The 21,150-nt window shown below is 40.4% G+C and overlaps 1 protein-coding gene across 2 annotated transcripts in view; it reads right to left on the bottom strand.

Annotated features, from left to right (window-relative positions):
• The window catches only part of VPS41 (VPS41 subunit of HOPS complex), a 182,901-nt gene that overhangs the window by 51,043 nt on the left and 110,708 nt on the right, over nucleotides 1-21,150 (bottom strand). For both annotated transcript variants that reach the window (XM_082399755.1, XM_082399756.1), the window contains exons 8-10: nucleotides 12,794-12,913; nucleotides 10,627-10,773; nucleotides 5,206-5,272 (exon numbers count right to left, since the gene is read on the bottom strand). In XM_082399755.1, the coding sequence (XP_082255881.1) occupies nucleotides 5,206-5,272; nucleotides 10,627-10,773; nucleotides 12,794-12,913 (334 nt within the window). The remainder of the gene's footprint in view (nucleotides 1-5,205; nucleotides 5,273-10,626; nucleotides 10,774-12,793; nucleotides 12,914-21,150) is intronic.

The following is a 21,150-nucleotide window of genomic DNA, read 5'->3' as shown; positions in this document are numbered from 1 at the left end:
ACACTTAAAATTTTGTTAAGAGGGTAGATCTCATGTGAAGTGTCCTTACCACAATAAAATAAAATTTAAAAATAAACACATACATATATACACACATTCAGAGACCTAACCACCCACCCCAACAAAAAAATCCAAAACTACCTTGATGCATCAACTAAACTTAAGCCAAACACTAAGAAAGAGCACACAAAAGGGCTGAAAGAATCACATCACCATCTGGATTTGACTTCCTTTCCTTAGAAACAATTTTGATAGCCATCCAAGGCAACTAGGTTCTAGAGATTCCCTAAGCATTTGGAGGAGAAACGATGAACGGCTGTCAGTCCCAGAATACAACAAGGGGAAATAAAATTTCTATTTTTCTAAAGGAGATACTTCACCTGAACCAAAATAAAAAAACAAATCTACTGCATGTCCATTTCATCTGGGGAGCAGACATCATCACTGCATATTTAGAGGGTCTGTGGAGAATTTCTGCCCCATGGTTGGTACCTGAGTGCCTGGAGCAAGCTGCTTTTCTTCTCATCAGTTACTTTGGCTGCAAATGAGGGCTTGGGGTTAGGCGGAGGGCGTGCATGGACGAATGCATGGCACAGCAGTGGGGAGAAACAGCTTTGAAACTAGGCTTATCTGTGTTCAGATGCTGCCTTCTTTGCTTCTGAATGTCCTCCTCTTGAGCAGGTTACTTGAGCCCGCTGAACCTCAGCTTCTTCACCTTTAAAATGGGATAGCAGCCCTACCCACCGGGACCATTGCGAAGATTAAACAGAATTCTGTTTGTAATGTAGTTAAGCACGTGGCTGGTGGTAGTTGTTATAAAATGAACAAAATATACTTCTTACTTCAGGTGCTTCCGATTTCTTACCGCTACTTACGGTAGAGAAAATTTATTAACTCCACTTCCAACAAGTATTTGAGTCTCCAGCACTGAGTGACAAATGGATGGAGGAACAGACGCGTAATAAAACAAGTATAATAAAATCTTAACTGTGGAATCAAGAAGGCGAGTAAACAGATCCAGTAAAATTCTTTAGTTTTTTGTAGGTTTAATAATTTTCATTAAAAATGTTGGGGAAAAAATTCAATGCAGAACAAAAGAATTAATAGATTAGAGAGAACCAAACTGAATTCTAACAGAACAGAAAACCATACAGAGCTAGATCCTTAAGGACACCTTGAACTGTCCTGATTTCTACTGAGACTTAGACACGGAGGTAAACCTTGTCCCTCACATGCACGGGAGAACTGTCCCACTGCTGGAACCTGTGTGTCTGGGTCAGAATGCTAACAGGTGGATAAAGATACTTAGATCTAAGAAAGGCATTAATTTCACAGCTCTCTTCCACCATGCAAAAAGGCCTTCAATTTCCAAGTCAATCAAGAGGCTGAAAATAGAACAATGTACTAAATAGAGCCACAGCATATAATAAACTGACAATACGGACCCTGCTTAATTAAAGTGAAAAAGATGTCCCTTAGTTCCTTCTCCTTCTCTTTCTTCCTGGCTTCTCTCTGTCATTTTATGTAGATTCCCATGTAGCTTTTCTCTTGATTATTATTATTTTTTTGAAATAGACTTCCATATGAAATCAACACTAGGGAGTCAATCATTAATTCCTTGCATGTAAGTTATCTGCCCCTGGCAGTAGATGCCCCCAAAATGACACACCAATATTGGCTTCATTTCCCAACAACATAGTATCAGCTCCCAACTACCATTCCATTAAGACCAAGGACAACTTTGGTAAAAAATGCCAGAGAGTTAGGGAGTCCTGTGACAGTAAGAGACCCACGTCAAGTTACAGTAAGTACAGCAGGCATGGACCACAACTTACTTTTAAAACTGTAATTTGGAAGAAGAAATGACATCCCCCAAACCTTATGTAACCTTATGTCTTCATGGATTAGAGATTGGCCAGTAAGCTTCATCTTTATTATCATTATTAGCTTTAATTTACAAGAATATCTTATTGAGAGGAATAACTTTTGCATTGTTTTCGAGATTCTGACTTATAAGGAAGAGTTATAAACATCTGGCTTCTAAGAAATGTAATGTACAGCCATAGATATTTCTTTCATCTCAATGTCATTTTCACCTCATTTACTAAAGAACAGTGGCTTGCACTGTCATAAAGCAAATTGTAATCCAGACCTCCTAATATTTCTCTTTTCCTTTATTCTAGTCAAGGACTCTTATCTAAACCACTTTGCCTCCTGCTGTGGAAATGGTTTATATTCTTAAAGGTTTGCTCTCAAGAGGGGAAAAAATGGTACTTAACCATTAACCATAGTAGTAAAATGTCCGTAATATGATATTGTTAGTACCCACACACGGTCTATTTCATGGAAATTGTAGTACAGACAAAACACACTTTAATAATGTGATCCCAGGGCTCTAGGGCCACCACTGGGCCGGCTATTAGCAGTCACGGAGCTGGGATGGAAGTCTGCACGGTGATAATAACCACGGTGATTCAATGAACACCTACTGTGTGCCAAGGACAGTGTTACAGACCTCAGAATCATGTCTAATTCTCCCAACTATCTGAGACAGTAGGTCTTATCTCCATTTTACTTTTTAAATTTTTTATTTTTAAAAAAATTTTTGGCCACACTGCACGGCGTGTGGGAACTTAGTTCCCTGACCCGGGATTGAACCCACACCCCCTGCAATGGAAGCGCGGAGTCTTAACCGCTGGATGGCCAGGGAAGTCCCTCACCTCCATTTTATAGGTGAGGAAAGTCTGGCTTAGGGAGATAAAGCAACCTTATCAAGATCAGACAGGCATTTGGCAAACTGCCTGGCCTCCCTGCCGGGTTGTTCTGCAGGGTTAGATTCTATCCATTTTGATGCCACAGCAGTAAGACCTTGGACAGGTTGTTTTCCACCCTGAGCCTCCGTTTTCTTCATCTATAGAATAAGAAGCCTACTACTCGACCTTCAAAGGGCTGCTGTGACAGTGAACTAAAGCAGGTAATGCACATAGCGCAATGCCCCGTACCTAGTATGCGAGCAATAAACACCAACTAAGGACAGAAGATGACATTGCTGCATTTTTATGCCTTCCTGGCAAGTTCTACATCCTAAAGTTCCCAGAGTTCTGGCCTTTTTTTAAACTCATCTGTATTTAAAATATTCTAATACTTATCTCTCAGGACAGTATGCATTGAGATGTTCAGGTTTTATTCTGGTAGGCAGGGGAGGGGCAGAAAATAGAGAGATACTGAAATAATTATCTTTATCTTCTAGTTCTCAGTCTTATCTAGTTCCTCAGTATCATTATATTCTGTATTTACCTATTTTGTCCAGACCCTGAGAAATCCAAACTATGAATTTATGTATTTATCCTTCTAAGGCAAAACAAACAAAAGAACAGCAAAACTATTAAAACCCTACCACCAACTTCCGACTTCAAGTATAAAATATCCCAGATTTAAATGCTACAACCATATTTGCCTGGTGGGTACATCTTTCTCTGTTTATGAAAGTACAGTCATGGGACTTCCCTGGTGGCGCAGTGGTTAAGAATCCACCTGCCAATGCAGGGGACACAGGTTCGAGCCCTGGTCCAGGAAGATCCCACATGCTGCAGAGCAACTAAGCCCATAAGCCACAACTACTGAGTCCACGTGCCGCAACTACTGAAGCCCATGCGCCTAGAGCCCGTGCTCCGCAACAAGAGAAGCTACCGCAATGAGAAGCCCGCGCACCACAACGAAGAGTAGCCCCCGCTCGCCGTAACTAGAGAAAGCCCGCGTGCAGAAACGGAGACCCAACGCAGCCATAAATAAATAAAAAAATAAAGATTAATAAAAAAAAAAAAGTACAGTCATGTGCAAATGATTTATCTCAGCTTCATCCTGTTATAACAACCCATCAAATGTATAGTCCCCATCCACCATCCAAATGGGTAAATAAACTTTTCAGCTGACATATAACATGGCACACCTTCTCTGCCACAAAACTGTCTCCTATTGCTCAGCTCTAAATAATACAAAAAGAGCTTTTACTCTGCTTAACTGACAAAAGTCAGTCAATTCTCACCCTTTCTGTTTGAGTAACTTTGGCACTAGGTCCTAAAACTAAGTTATAAAAGTAGTGGCATAGCCTCCTTGGCATACTTTTCCTGAATAGTTGTTTCCAGAGTCACTGATTCATTCAACCCAATATTATTTAGCACCTACTATGTGCCAGGTATGGTGCCAGGTCCCTGAGATACAAACACTGAGCAAAAACAAGGAGGTTATAGTCTGGTGGAAGAGACAGAAATGCACTGAATAATCACAAGATCACTGCAACTCAAACAAGGGCTAGAAAGGGACATGCTACATGCCTATCATGGGGGGATTTGACCTGCTTAGGGAGGACCAGTGGGCCTTCCCACAAAACCAACACTTGAGCTGAGGTATGATTAAAGATGATAAGGGGTCCATGAAGTAAAAAGAGGCAAGAAGAGCATTCTAGAGAGAGATGGGAAGCAGCAGCACGGGCAGATGGAAGAAGGCCAGTGTGACTGGAGCACAGAGACCAAGGAGAAGCTTGTTATGAGCTGAAGCTAGAAAGGCAGGTGACGGCCAACACAGATCCCCATGGTCAAGTTAAGGAGTCTCATCTTTATCCTGAGAACAATGGGAAGGGACTGAAGGGTGGTGACACCAACTGATTTGTATTTTGACTGCAGTGCAGGGGACTAGAGTGCAGTAATTCACAGTGGAAAGAGAGGAACCAGTTAGGAGGCCGCTGCAGTGATCCAGATAAGACTATGGCAGTTTGGACCAGACCAGTGATGAGGGAAATAAATATTTAGAAGGCACACGTTGACAATTCCAAGTGTGAGTACTGTATTATGAGCTGTGCACGCATGCTTGGAATTTTGACGAACAACCTGTGAGACAGGTATTCTTTTCTGTATTTTATAGATGAAAATGACTGAGGCACGCAGAAATTTGTCCAAAGTCCAGGTGGTAAATAACAGAACCAGAACCCAAGCCCAAGGTTATTCAACTTCAAAGCCAACTACAATATTATTGTGTAAAAATTAGAAATAGTTAGAATAAAGGGTCTCTACAGCCAAATTTCAAAACTTAGAAGTTTCTTGATCTATTTCATCAAGGTACCAATGATGAGCCCTGAAGAACACGGCCTTAGGACCCCCCTTCATAACATGGATTCTCTTCTGAAGGTTTACACCACAGAAGGCATACCTATTTCAACGTATCGGCTCGGCAAGTCCCTCATTTCACTGGCATGCCGTTCCTTCACCGAGCATATCTAGAAAAGAAATTCACAGGTTATTTTATTCATCTGCTAGAAAACTCTTCATCACACATCATTCACTATACGGTACTTTTGCTAAATTAGCCGTGTAGCACTGAAGATGGAATGCACACAACCTACCCTGTGACTTAAGCGATAGAAATTAACTTCAATGACATATAGCAACCATTACTTATATTCTCCGACGCTATTCTTCAATAAAGTTTTATTCTAGGACAAAGAAAGGAAGGAAACTAATATAGTTTTAATATAGTTTCAATGACCCACTCTCTGTAACTCTACTCACAGGTTCCTTCTATCTATCTCTGACAGAAGCACAGAGCCAGTAATGCCCAATGGCTAATCTGGGCAACACCCACAGTAGGTCTTGTGTTTCTGATCACATATTAGTAACATATTTCACTGTTGCTTAATAATACTTTGCAAAAGTGTCACATGCTCTTCTTCTCTCGAGCATATTAAAATCAATGTATTGTATAATTTAAATCAGGGGTGGCAAACTACAGCCCAGCCCCTGGTCTGTTTTGTTTATGGCCTGGAAGCTAAAAATAGTTTTTATATTTTTGAAGCCTTGAAAAAATGAAAAGGAGGGAGGGAGGAAGAGAGGGAAGGAAAAACAGAAATAAAAGGAAAAATTCTCAGCAGAAACAGTATGTAGCATACAAAGTTTAAAATATTTACTACCAGCCCCTTACAGAAAAGTTTGCCAACCCCTATTTTAAATTATATGTATACAGTTTGGATAGAGATTTTATATATTTATTTTTGTATATATCTCACTTACACACAACCCATAACACATATGTGTGTTAACAGTAGATGTTTTAGGGTGGTAAGACTACAGATATTTTATATTTTCTTTGCTATATTTTCTAACGGAAATGTATTCTATTTTGTAATAAGAAATGAGAAAAATTCACGTAAGTTCAGCCATCCAGGTTAAGACTGAGCCTCAAATGTCCATCAGCAGATGAATGGATAAAGATGATGTGGTACATATATACAATGGACTATTACTCAGTCATAAAAAGAACAAAATAATGCCATTTGCAGCAACATGGATGGACTCAGAGATTATCATACTTGTGGTTGCCAAGGGGAAGGGGGCTGAGGGAGGGAAGGAATGGTAGTTTGGGATTAGTAGATGCATTCTATTATATATAGAATGAATAAACAACAAGGTCCTATTGTATAGCACAGGGAACTAAATTCAATAACCTGTGATAAATCATAATGGAAAAGAATACGAAATAAATCATAATGGGAAAGAATATACATATGTATATATATGTATAACTGAATCATTTGGCTGTACGCCAGAAATTAACACAACATTGTAAATCAACTATACTTCAATTAAAAAAAAAAAGGGCTGAACCTCAAGTTAAGTACTGATCTCATACAACTTTCATCAGGGACTAGGTTTTTTTCCTTTTTCTTTTAGGCAGCGTTTATTGTGTTAATTTATAGCTGCAACCCTAAGTATGGCTACCATATGAAAAATTCTAAAATATAGAAAACCCAAAGGGAAAAAAACAAATTATTATCTGTTGTCCCAGAACAACGTGAACACTATTAGCAATCCACACTTTTGGGGAAGCTACTTTTCTCGACCTAAAATTACCACAAATAATTTAATGTATTATTTAAATATCCTCACATAATTCTTTAATGTCTTTATAGTATTTCATTACATGAATATACTGTAATTTATTTACTCAATCCTATTCTAGACATTAGTTTTTTCTTCTATCTATCTCTGCTGCAAGCAATAGTGCAATCAACATACTCGTACATAAAACTTTTGGACTTTTGTTTCCTTAGGATAAATTCCTAGAAGTAGCATTGATAGATCAGTGTACATTTTTTTAAGGTTTGGTTTGGCTAATAGCCACGTTCAAATCACTGTCCAGCAACACGGCAACTGCATGACAGTACACTCACCCCTGGTATCTGCAGGACCCTGGAGGATACCGAAATCTGAAGATGCTCAAGTCCATTAAAGGAAATGGCATAGTATTTGCATATAACCTACAAACATCCTCCTATATGCATTCAATCGTTTCTAGATTACTTATAATACCGAATACAGTGTAAATGTTAATAAATAGTTACTGGTTTCCAGCAAATTAAAGTTTTGCTTTTTGGAACTTTCTGGATTTTTTGCCCCCAAATATTTTCAATCCGAGGTTGGTCGAATCCACTGATGCAGAACCCACAGACACAGAGGGCCACAGTACTCTCTTTCTCTGACACAGGACTTGAACCCAGTGCTGTGGAGGTACAGGCATTTACTGAGAAGTGACAGGCTATTTTCTCCTTTGACTGCTTTCTGTCATTTGTTTCCTGTCCGTCTCAGACGATTTCCTGTCCGCTCCCCCAATTTTCCTTCTCTTCGTATAAGTTATCCACTCTTCTATCCACACTTACTAGGGAAACTACTAAATTGTCTAATAGGCACGCTCCACATGCCAACTGAACAACTGCTTTATTTAATGTGTTGATAAAAGTACACAAGGAGCAGTGTTCCACGTGGTTTGAAGTGTAACAATAATATATATATATATGAAATAGCAATATTAATTAGCACTATTTAGCAATTACTGGGCACCTGTCCTGAGCTGAGGGCTTTGTAAAGCAGATAGAGCTCTGTTCTTAGGAAGATTATGGTGCAGTGGGGGAGACAAACAACTAAATAAGGCATTTACTGAAGTGTGATGGAGAAGTACAGAAATATAGAGCAGGGTCATCTACTAGCAGGGATGGAAGACTTCCTGGAAGAAGCACCATGTAAGTTGAAGCAGGAGATACAGGACAGGTGCAAAAGGGCAACTTGACAGCTTGGGGCCCTCAACTGGAAGGTAATCAGATAGAAGCAGAGAGGATAGGGGAAGGAGGGGCTAGACAGGAACACAGGGGGCAGATCATCATGAAAGAGGAAGATGTCATCCTATGAGCAATAAGCATCCTGGAGGGGTTTAACCAGGAGACTGACATCACCTGATCTGCACTCTGAAAAGATCATCCTGGCTGCACTGTTTAGGGCAGAATTAAGGGAGGCAAAACTAGAGTCAGGGGACCCGACAGGGGGATGGAGAGAAGTGGAGAGATCTGAGAGAGAGTGACAGAACTTGAGGACTGCCCGGGCCTCTTCCAATCCTCAGACGCCCCTGGAAGGTGATACTACCAGCCCTAATGTAGACACGAGAACACAGAGGCTCTGAGAGCTGCCCAGGACCTCAAGGCTGGAGCTGGGACTCACGCCAAAGCCTCATGGTGTCTCTGGCCGTCCTACAGCCTCTCTGAAGACAAGGACGCATGACACCACTGGCAGCTGGGCCATGGCCTATTCTATCCCCTCGGTGCTGTGGTCTGAGCTCTGCCCCAGCGAGCCCTTACGCAGTCTTCTCCATCACTACACACACACCTCTCTCCCTCTCTCCCTCTTTCCCTCTCCCTTCTGTCATCTTCTATCCGTCTCCTGCACACCTGCTCCATCCACTCCGGCAATAATGCCTTCCTTTACGTACCACAGAGACTCACCAGTCACACTCCAGCCTCAAGGATTCTGCCCCTCCTGCTCCCTCTGCTGACACCCCCTCCCCGACAGCTGCACGGAGTCCTAACCCTAACCCTAAGATTTAAGTTCAAGGCGTCAGCAGGGCCGCACTCCCTCCAGAGGCTCTAGGGAAGAATCTGTTCCTTGCCTCGTCTAGCTTCTGGTGGCTTCCAGCATTCCTTGGCTGCATCACTCCAATCCCTGCATCCATGGTCACACTGCCTTCTCCTCTTCTGGGGTAGCACTCCCTCTTAGAGGGCCCACCCGGATAAGGCAGGATAATCTCAAGATGCTTAATTAGTCACATGTTTTGCCCGACTCTCTTGCTGCATGAAGAAACATTTATAGGTGGTGGGAATTAGGACCTGCTATCTTTGGGGACCATTATTTAGCCTAATAGAGGAAGCATTTCTAGTAACAATCAGCAAACTTTTCACATGTCCCAATAGGCTAATTTCCCTTGTCTTTCACCGAAAGAAAACCAAATCACAACAGAGGAAAAAGCCACTTGGTCCATCTAAGAAACTTAAAAATATCAAGAACATCACTTGACTGGATCAGTAACCACACGCATGGGATAGGGAGACTGGGAATCACTTTTTTATCACAGACTTTGGGGGTACAACCTCCTTCCTGTTACCTTAAATGTGAATCGTGTTGTGTTCATTTAACACATGGAAACAATGACCACATGTTCAATTAAGAAAGAAAGAGAACCTGAATCATATCAACGAGACTTTAGCTCAGATTAACAACACTTATTTTGGTGATAACAATCACTGCATTAATAATTTTTATGCTTTTCTTTCCATAAAAGAATTTTAAATAGCCATGTCTCTTTCATGACTTTTCTGTAATTTTATGGCATAACAATGACAGCTGATATTTATTAAGTACAATATGCCAGATCCTACGCTAAGCTCTTCATTTAATCCTCTCCAAAACATGTGATGTGAGAACAATTAGCACTCCCATTTTACAGATGAGGAGAGTGAGACTTAGAGAGGGTCACGCAGGAAGTTAAGTGGAAAAGTTGGAATGGATCCCAGGTCTGTGTGACTCTTTAGAGCCGAGCTCTTCCATTAGACTATTGCTGGGATACTTTCTCACGGCGTCTTTAACTCAGCCAAGTTTTAGTTTACGTTGTTTAGATTAAGGTATATATTTTTAAAGGGAAGAAAACAACTTTTGGCTCTGAAACATCTAATAGGAGAAAAACAACTAGGCATGAAATAAAGGTGAATGGATTGGGGGCCCCCTTTTGCAGAATAGCTTCATTTACCCAGGCACATAACAGGCAGATAATATACATGACAAAATAGCCCCGAATCTTATCATCCATAATACTCCTGGGCCTTTACTCCACCAAACTACTAGCGAGCAAGCAGGATGATTTCATTTCAACCTTCTTTTTCCACCATCAGTCCTAATGAAGAAGCTCAGGATCAAAGCTACGGGAAATGAAAAGAACAATAACGAAAGGGACCCAGGTGAACCAACAACACCTAGGACATGTTTTACATATAGCTAAGGCCAATCGGGTTATGGGAAATTTAAAAAGGATCAAAAAGGCGGCACCATTCTGAACATGGAGAAGTTCAGGAGAAAGGATAGATCTGAAAATCTATGCATATGGAAGATTTCAAGCATGAAATGATTATCACATGACAATAATATGCAGGTGAAAATATTCTGGTTCCGAGAAGCCATTCAAGGACTCGGACTCCTGTGGACCATCTTCGGTAGCTCTGTAACAACACAGACTTATGAGAAAGACAAGCAAAACTACCTTGACAGAGGTGCCCCAGCCAATGATCAGTGTCACATTGTCCTTCCAGCAGAGGCTACAGGGGTACATATCGGGGCGAAGACTTATATCATCCCGGGGCACATTGGTGATTCTTTGCTTTGAGGTGATGTCAAAAATCTTCACACCCTGGAAAATAAAATAGCATTAAGCATCCTCTACTTGGGAGAAAGAAGGTAAAAGAAAATTTATTAATGGCCGCTGCTAAACATCAGGGATAATCAGCACAGCAAAGTAGCAACAGTGTTTTTTAGGTGCTGCTGGGAGCCACAGAAATGTTCCTACTCCACAAGAATCCTGTGAAAACCCCAAACAAAAGAAAACCTCTGTCCTTCTTTCTAGGCAAAGAAGATTTTATGAGTGGATGGCGCAGGCCACTCAAATCCAACACAAGTGGGAAATGTACAGATGTCAACAACTGCATTTCCAAAAAGACAGAAAGCCACATCTCTAAGTGTATTGTTCCACCACAAATATGGGGTTTGGTTTTCAGAAAAGCTTTGAATCTGAAAAACCACTATATAAAGAAAAACACACCTGACATTTTAAAGTACTCAAATGGAAACATCAAGCAAGCAGCTAAATGAAAATAAACCAAGAGGCCACACGTCTGTTGACCTTGACTGTGACCCAGGAGAACTAAGAAAAGTCCTGACGAGCAGAGTAGATTCTGGGAGGTTTCTACCATTCAAAATGGAATAGCAGGGGACTTCCCCAGTGGTCCAGTGGTTAGGACTCTGCGCTTCCAGCGCGGAAGGCGTGGGTTTGATCCCTGGTTGGGGAACTGGGATCCCGCGTGCCACGCGGTGAGGCCAAAAAAAAAAAAAAAAAAAAGGAATAGCACTGATTTGCTAAATTATACCTCAAAATTCCAAAAGCTATGCCAGATGTCCAAAAGGTAATTTTTAAACTTTCTACTCACCCTACTCATATTGAGAAAACTTGAGATAAGTGAAGTACCAAAAATTAGGATCCACTTTTTCAAAGGCAGGCCTATTTTGGGTCTGTGATTATACTGAGAGTAAAAGAAAAATCAGCAATACCCTGCCCTTGTTTCATAGCAACTGGCACTTGCCCTTGGCTAATAGGCAAATGGTATTTTCAAGACCACATTCCCAATGCAGCCCTTTCATTATTAAGATGCCTTTTCATTTTCTTGGCTATTCTCCATGCCTTGGGTTTCTTCCTCTAAAATAGAGTCCAGAATATGTTGGAAATTACTCTCTCATGAACACCAAAAGCAGTGTAATTTCTTTACCCTTCCGGGTATGATATCAATTGCCACATGTATCTTTTAGAAATGGCAGTGGCAGGACATGGAAGCAACCTAAGTGTCCATCGACAGATGAATGGATAAAGAAGATGTGGCACATATATACAATGGAATATTACTCAGCCATAAAAAGAAACGAAATTGAGTTATTTGTAGTGACGTGGATGGACCTAGAGTCTGTCATATAGAGTGAAGTAAGTCAGAAAGAGAAAAACAAATACCGTATGCTAACACATATATATGGAATCTAAAAAAAAAAAAAAGGTTCTGAAAAACCTAGGGACAGGACAGGAATAAAGACGCAGATGTAGACAATGGACTTGAGGACACGGGGAGTGGGAAGGGTAAGCTGGAACGAAGTGAGAGAGTGGCATGGATGTATATACACTACCAAATGTAAAATAGATGGCTAGTGGGAAGCAGCTGCATAGCACAGGGAGATCAGCTTGGTGCTTTGTGACCACCTAGAGGGGTGGGATAGGGAGGGTGGGAGGGAGGGAGATGCAAGAGGGAGGAGATATGGGGATATATGTATATGTATAGCTGATTCACTTTGTTATAAAGCAGATACTAACACACCATTGTAAAGCAATTACACTTCAATAAAGATGTTAAAAAAAAAAAAAAAGAGGGAGGAGATATGGGGATATAAAAAAAAAAAAAAGAAATGGCGGCAGGAGCTGCATCCCTGCCCTTTGTCGCAGCCCTCTCGGTTCGGCTGTCCTTCCAGCTCTGAACCAGCGTTAGGGAGACCGCGTGTACCATATTATTGGCCCAGGCAATCAGATGGCCGCGTGTACCATATTATTGGCCCAGGCAATCAGATGGCCACGTGTACCATATTATTGGCCCAGGCAATCAGATGGCCGCGTGTACCATATTATTGGCCCAGGCAATCAGATGGCCCCTCCACTTCACACTCCTTATGTTCCCTTCTCCTTCGTGCAGAACTGAAGACTTCCATCTGCTCATCCACGACCGTTCAAACAGCAGCAACTAGGGGCAAATATCATGAAAACAGAATTTTAGAAACCAAGAATCATATATCAAATTCCTTACTATTTTTGCTTGTCCATTCACCGAGTAACAAACTGTTCTCAGCCTTTTAAATGTAGGTTTCTAGTGGTACGTGATTTGCATTTTGGAAAGTATTCCCAGTCTGTCTTACCCTATCCAGAACGCTGTTTAAAATGTGTTTGAGTGTTGAGGTTACTACATAGTCCAGCCACAAGATGGCACCAAAATACCAAAATTCAGGGAAAATAATGTACGCTAGTCGATTTTTATCACAGAAAGTTCTTCAAATAGTTGACCATGAACTAATTTATTTAGTAAATTGGGAAATCAAAACCTGATAATGTTTTCCCTGAAAATATCAGCCACAGATTAAACTGCAATGATTAGAAGGGGTCTTTCATTTAACCCTAGAAAAATAATTTAACAATGACTTTTGAGCAGTAATTCGTGTCATAACATAAGAGAAATTTGCTTTAGGATTAAACTTCTATAAAAACTTCAGAGTAGCTAGGGTCTCTACTTTAATCAAAACCTCTACATAAATATGTAGTTCTAGAATTCGTGCATTATTAAGGATACAACAAAAAATTGTTTCTTGATATATCCAATTTAAATCCTGTAAAAAAAGATCTTTATACAATATGTCATTTAATACATACAAGGTATAGTTTATACAACGTGTAACTTAAACTATATAACTTTAGACATGTAATCCTGAAATATACAGTTAACCTTTTAAAAGCAATTGCCGATGAGAGATTCCATAACAGAATTTTAAAAATGCCTATCATAATCATCAATTTCAGTTTACCTTCGTATATCCCACCCCCAAAATAGGGGAAAAAATAGGGAATAGTAGAGAGTAAATTCACAGTATTTATATGTCTTACATGTCTTTCTCAATGGTTAGGCTCCTAGAGCCAGAAGCGGCAGGAAAAAAGGAAAGGGAAAAAAAAAAAAAACCCTAAAATTAAATAAGTGTCCACCGTCACTAATAAGCCGAGTTTAGTCAAGTGAAAATGCCAGAAATGTATAAAGTTCTCTATCATCCATGCAAGAGCAAGGTGGCCTCACAACGTCCACAGGGGAGACTGGAGACAGGGCTTCTACTGAGCACAGGTGGTCCCATCGGATACACACAGGACAGAGCTCCTCTACGTATGCTCAACGACCTTCTAACCCAGCTCATCTGCCCCCCGCCCAGGTTCCAAGATATCACCACCACCAAGCCTCCCTGCCTCCAGCTAGTGACACTTAGGTACGGCCTCCACCCGTGATTCGGCCTCTCCCTTGGCCGTGACACAGAGAACAGAGCCAAGGCGGCCACGGAGTGTGTGTAGCGTTTTGTGACGCGACAGCTCTGAAACTTGGGATCAGAGCTGAAGGCCTGAGAACACAGCTCCTGCCACATGTAAGATCACAGTTCACTAAAGACAGGCAGCTAAAGACAGCTGTATTCCACACGAGGAACTGGTAAGGTCACAATGCCTGTCTTCCCTCTGTGGCCTGGGTCAGGCGGAGGGGATTGTAAGAAGTGGGCGGGGCCCAGGAGTGCTCCACCAGCACCTGTTGGAAGGGAGGATTGGCTGGATGGCCAGGGGGAGATGCACCGTGGCATCAAATTCCCCTCCCTCACCAATCCCCACCTAGAAATGGCCAACGTAGTATTAAAAGGGGAATAATCTGTACCTGGGTGAGAAAAATTAAATATGCCCTCAATTTTAAATAAGAAATTCTGTAAAACGTGATAGAAGGAAGATCCCAGTGAAGGCTGTGGTCCAACTCATTACAAGAAAGAGCCCACCTCGGTCAAGTATATAGCAGAATGACACTTGGTGCAGTGGCGGCTGGAGGTGAGGGGAGTCACAGGGAAAATCTCAGGCAGGGACACAGGGGCCTTGATCAGCACCGGCAGGGTCACACCTGAATAGCCACTCCTGCTGTTGCTTGGAGACACAGCTTGGAAGAAAAAAGCAGGCAGGCTGGCACAGGAGGGCACTTGTGCCAGTTATGTGAGGTGGGCAGTGCCTGTAGAAACTTACCTTAATAAATACATAAAGCAAGCTTTAACAAAAATACAGCACTTCCCTGCTGCACCAATGATTACATTCTTTGGTAGCTGCTTTCCCAACAGACACTGTGTTCCAATCCAGCAAAAATGAAAACATAAAACTTCCTTCTCCCACCACTGTCCAGAGTAAAAGATGTGGAAACGTTCTCACAAAATCTACAGACAACTTCACAGCCACTTCTAGTAAATATGAGCTAACAAGAAGAAAAACTAGCAATATGGAAAAATACACTATTTGAAAACAATAAAACTTGTCTAGGGAATAAGAAAAAATCTCCCACTCCTGACATCACATGAATAAGACATTCCGTAAAGCAGAGAAGAACTTTACAAATAATTCTCCTTATTCTCAGGTGACAAGAAAATTAAGCAAGAAATTAATAACAAAGGATAAGAAGAGCAAAACAGAAAAAAAACTGAAAGAGAAAAATACTTTCTCTTCTTGGGTAAAAGAGGAAATCGAACTGCAACCAGAGCACTTGGAAAATGAAAATACAAATAGCACAAACCTAAACTTTAGGGGATGCAATCAAAGTTGTAAACAAGGGAAAGTCCATAGCTCTCAAAGTTAATAATGAACAAAAACAGATGTATGCGTACTAGCTACACAGCAAAAACAAAATACTTTATCGAGGGAGAGAGAAAGAGAACTAAATAAATGGAAAGATATATTACGTTCCTGGATGATAAGACTCAAAATTCTCACTGAAGAGCTTAAGTCTTACGAAGTTAACCTACGATTTTAACGCAAACCCAAAGAAAATCCCAAAGGAATTTTTTCTAGAGCTTCCAAAATGCTATGAATTCATTTGAAAATATGTGAGAATAACAAGAATTTTTTTAAAAATTAAGCAATTTGGGGGTGGGGCTGTGGATGTGCCCTGCCAGACAGTAAAACATTATATGAAATTAACACCCCAAACAGTATAGCAGTGGTCTCAGAATTGACAGGTGAAGGAAAAAGGAAAGAAAAAAACTGACAAAGATGAACCAAAATGATAAGGTCAGACACTGGGGGAAGGGACATGGCTGTCTGTGTGTGTACGTGTGTGTGTATGTAGGACCCACAATCTTTCTGGAGGGTCTTTTAGCATTATGGGCTCAAAGCTTTAAAAAATGTCCCCAGGAAGTCCTAGCCTAGAAATTTATGCTAACAAGTGATCTGATAAGTGAGTAAAGAGGTATGTAAACTTATTTATAATGGCCAGAAATAGACTGAGTAAAATGTAGTAGAGCTAGACAGCTGAAGAGTATACATTCATTTTTAAATGATTTTATATATGGACTCTTATTAACAGAAAAAGAGGTTCAGGGCATATTAAATAAAAAAGCAGATTGCAAAACAGGATTAAATATGATGACTTTTAAATAAAATATGAATGTGTATCCATATATTGAAATCTGAAAGACACATTACAAAGTAATCATAATTAATTCCAGAAAGAGGTGACAGGCGATTTTATATTATTTCTATTTTATAATTATTCCGCATGGCACATGTGAATTATTTTTTATAATGTTAATATGCGGATGAAAATTCGTTCTCTAATTTTTATAGTCAGGATAATTTAGGGGAATATTTGCAATAAAACAATATCAAAAAGTTCACTGGAACTTGCAGGAATGTTTGCAGCATCCTGACTATGCGTTAGAATTAATTCACACAAACTGTACCTATTTTTGAAATAAAACATTTAACTTTAGAAAATTGTTAATAAAGTCCTGTTGTAATTCCAATTCAAATCAAACTCACTCCACTCCATCCTTTCTGTTGTGGTCAGTGTGCTTTCGGTTATAGGATGAAGCTGAGGCCGCCGGCCTCCTTTGTCTCCTGCTCTAGCTCCAAGGGAAGCTTCCAGCAGAGGGCAGGAAGAAAAGGAGAGAATGCTGAATTCAGTCTGAGTTTTCAGAGTTCTATTACAATAAACCTTGTGTAACCTGCTCTGACACGAATCAAAGGAGCAAAGGAGCTTCTCCCTTATTTTTATAATTCGGACGGCGCCATCAGTGGTACCCATTCTGTGCCACTGATGGCTACTCAAAAACAGGAGGTGGGGGGCAGCTAATATCCTAGCTTCTGTAAATGAAATAAATTTTAACTAATTTCCATTACAATCTTAGACACGATTCATGTTATTCTTCCCATGTCTTTCAAATAGCGGTAGTTTCATCACTTTATATTTGAAAACTAAGAAATTTTTATTTTATATAAATTTTAATATAAATTTTATATAAGTTTATATTTGAAAACTAAACAAACAGCCTTAAATATATTAGAGAGGACCATCATTTCGGAGAATTCTTCCGTAAGTCAAAATAACTTCCCCCTGATTTCTTGGTTCTACATACGTCTTACGGTCATGCTGGTTCTGAGTCATGGGATCGTGAGCGCCATTTTATATCTAGTTCACTGAGATCATGTATTTTCTTCTCATCTTCCTAGCAGACTGCAAATCCATCGGGGAAAGAAACCACATCTTATACGTACTTTGCTAGACACACAGGAATAACAAATATTAGATACTGAGTAGGCTTTCCTAGGTCTGCAAGTCTTATTCTTTCCTTTGTTGTCCATACACACAATGTATTTGCTACAGGAAGAGCCGTGTGATTCCCAAATCCTCCAGTTACTCGGCCCATCTTTAGTGAGTAAGGTCCCTACACTATTTCTGACACATTGGCATCTGCCCTAATCTCAAAACTCTACAGGAAAAGGACCCTGAGACTGATTCATCCAAGGAAAACATCTGTACCTTGAGAAAGGGCTCATTTATTCTGACTCTATGTCCTACTCCTGAAATGCTGGCCTCTTTCCCTTTGCTCAACGCCAGAGGATATAATTTGTGTACAACTTGTCAAAAATTTGAAAAGTCATTTGAAGGCGAGTCCTCCCCTAACTGCAGCCCCTTGATTTCAGGGATGTCCACTGGCCTCTCATTTGGCCTAAGCAGTGAGTGATCCCTGGAATGGGTTTGACTGCCTGCTCCAGGGCTCTCTGGACTGTCACAGGGCCCACTTCTCCCGGTCGTCCCCTCACCCGGCCTGCCTCTCCCCTCTATGTTACCTGCCTGACCCCTTGAAGCATTTATTTCTGCCTTCCCTCTCCACTCCACTTAATTCTTTTTTTTTTTTTTAATTTTTATTTTATATTGGAGCATAGTTGAACAATGTTGTGTTAATTTCAGGTATACAGCAAAGTGATTCAGTTATACATACATGTGTATCTATTCTTTTTCAAAGTCTTTTTCCATTTAGGTTATTACAGAACATTGAGCAGCGTTCCCTGCGCTATACAGGAGGTCCTTGTTGGTTATCTACTTTAAATATAGTATTGGTACGTGTCAATCCCAAACTCCCAATTCACCTAATTCTTAACTTATAAGTCCTATTTCCTAATCCACACATAGTATAAAACCTTAAATGTCAGCTAGTAATTATGGAATTAGTCCCATTACTGTCCTTTGAAACTCTCCAAGCACAACCATGTTGTACATACAGGATTTGATGGATAACGTTCTGTAAGACATACAGTTTCAGACGGGAGGGACCAGGATTTTTCCATCCTAATCTGTGGGAATTTCAGGCAGAAACACACTATCTGGCAGGAATGCCAAAGAAAGCTCTGTTTCGTCAAGTAAAGACGAGACAATCTGCTTTGCTTACACACATTCTACGCTAATTTAACTACCACAAAACTATCTGCCTGTATTTCACTGACATTTAATAAAATCCATTTCTTTCTTGCAGCCATAAAACTGCCTAGAGACCTACTGAGCATGAATCTTCTACAAAGCATTTTAGAGGGGAAGCCATTGGGTGAACTACCCTTAAAAGCAGCTGCTTAATTTATTTGGTTCATCTTCTTCCACAGCCTGTAATACTGAGTTGTCATTATCACAATACTGAGAGCAATTTAAGCTCAACAGGAGCTAAGTACATAGAGAGGAAAAACTGTTTCCAAGAGGTCTTTTTGTTGGAGAAAGTATTTTAGGGCTTTATCTCCCATAAATCCACATTCTGGCAGTCAGCACTCTCAGTACTTATATTTCAATAGGAGCCCTCAGATCCTCAGCAATATACTTTATTCTCCTATGTTTTGTGCTGATAAATCTATCTAGAACTTTCCTGCACCACATCCCAGCATCTCCCACACATGGGCAGGATTCCTATTGGGCTGTAATAAAGCTGCCAGTTCTGGTAGCCTAACACCCATCATTACCCATCACCATCCTTCCCTCATGGAGGAAAGGGAGGGTGATTGGCCCTTTTTTAATCACTTTGTGATCTTCCAAGTATATAAATCATTTGAGTCCTTCAGGCTCCCTAAACACCAGCATCACTGCTTGCTCTGAGTCTGGGGTCTAATAAGCCCATGGGCAAGGGTGTTCCACCAGGAAGGATCGAGAGGCTTGGAGAAAAGACTCCACAAAAGACAAAATGCTTGATCAGAGAAGATGCTGGAGTGCGAGATAATAAAACAGAGAAATAGTGAAAGAAAAGCAAAACCCAGCAAGTTAAAATATGCCAAATAAGGCTGTCCCAGTAAAAATAGACAAAGGGCATAATGATGGGGAGGACTTGTCACAGAAGGATTTTAAAATCCAAGACTGGAAGAGATTAGGGATAAAATTGAAAAAGTCAAGAAGGCAAGTAAAAAAAAAATCAGTGAGCACGGAGAAGACCTGGGGTGGTAGCTGGGTGCTGACAGCAGATGGGAGTCTTGAATCCTGATGGAGACAGAAGTGACCGAGAAGAACCCCACAGAGCAGAGAACACCTTTGTCCTGCTTCCTGCTTTGGCTCAGTACCAAAGTTTAAAACACACAGCCTTTCTAAACACCACTGAGAGAGAACTTAAAACATGTAGGAAGAAAACAGGGATTTCCCAAATATATTACTGCTTTCAATTCGGTGGTTATTTCCTGGACAAGTTCTAATCCGTCCATCCCCTTTCCCAAAAGGTGAGTTAACACGTTTAAAAGCGGTTAAACACAGGTCAGATACTGCTACCAGAGAAAGTCTCTGGACACAGACTGGATTTCCAGAGGCCACCTCACAGGCTATTTGCTTCCAAGCAATATCTGAATAAACACAACTGAAACACAACACAGGTTTTGGACAAATCCTTGAAGTTAACTATTCCTGTGAAAACTATGTAGCCAAAAATGCGCTTTGAAATTTAAAAAAACACCACATCAACGTAAGGTAACAGTCAATTTAGTGACCAAGAAATACAAGCTATGGGTTCAAGGTGAACCAAAGAAGTTAAACATAAGAGATGCCACTTAGCAGCAGTCCCTTTATATTTAAAAAAAAAAAAAAAAAAAAAAAAAAACCACACAAAAACAAACAAAAAAACTAGCAATGACAGAGAGATATAGATCTATGTATGCATCGACTTGCCCATCTATATGGTAGTTTAGCAGTCAACTGTAGCCAGCATGTGAGGCAGACTCCTATTCAAACTAGCAATCTGCAATTTCTGCATATGCAACTCACAATTGTAAATGGGATTCCAGAAATGAATGGGGCATTTAAAAAATAGTTTTACCACTAAAAACAAAACAAAGAAGCAAGCAAACAGAAAACCTTCCAGGTGGGCCCTGCAGACTTAATAGAGCTGGTTGTTCATGTCAAACACCTTGGGTCTGTTTTTCAGTTTGCAGCTGTCTGAGGGTCTGTTTCCTGGGGCTGGCTTCAAGGTTGGACCCCTTGCCCCACTAAGAGTAGAGAAAACACAAAAGCCATCCACTGGGTGATGAAACGAATTAATGTTCTGTGTGATGAACAAATATCTCTAATTTTAACTACGCATAATCTCAATTGTAGATGACTCGGGGGAGATCTTTGCACAGCGAAGTTATGAAAAAGAAACAAAACTGTTAAGTCTTGAATAAGAGAAAGAGTCACCTGAACACACAGGTTTATGGATCTGAACAAGCACTTCACTCAATGCAAAGTAAAGCAAAAGGGAACCAGCAAGGACCTACTGTATAGCACAGGGAACTATACTCAATATTTTGTAATAACCTATAAGGGAAAAGAATCTGAAAAAGAATATGTATACACACACATATATACATATATATATATACAATGGAATCGCTGCACTGTACACCTGAAACTAACACAATATTGTAAATCAA

The sequence above is a fragment of the Balaenoptera borealis genome (genome assembly GCF_965194805.1).
Source record: "Balaenoptera borealis genome assembly, chromosome: 7".
NCBI classification, from domain to species: domain Eukaryota; kingdom Metazoa; phylum Chordata; class Mammalia; order Artiodactyla; family Balaenopteridae; genus Balaenoptera; species Balaenoptera borealis.
This window is presented reverse-complemented; position numbering and strand designations above follow the sequence as displayed.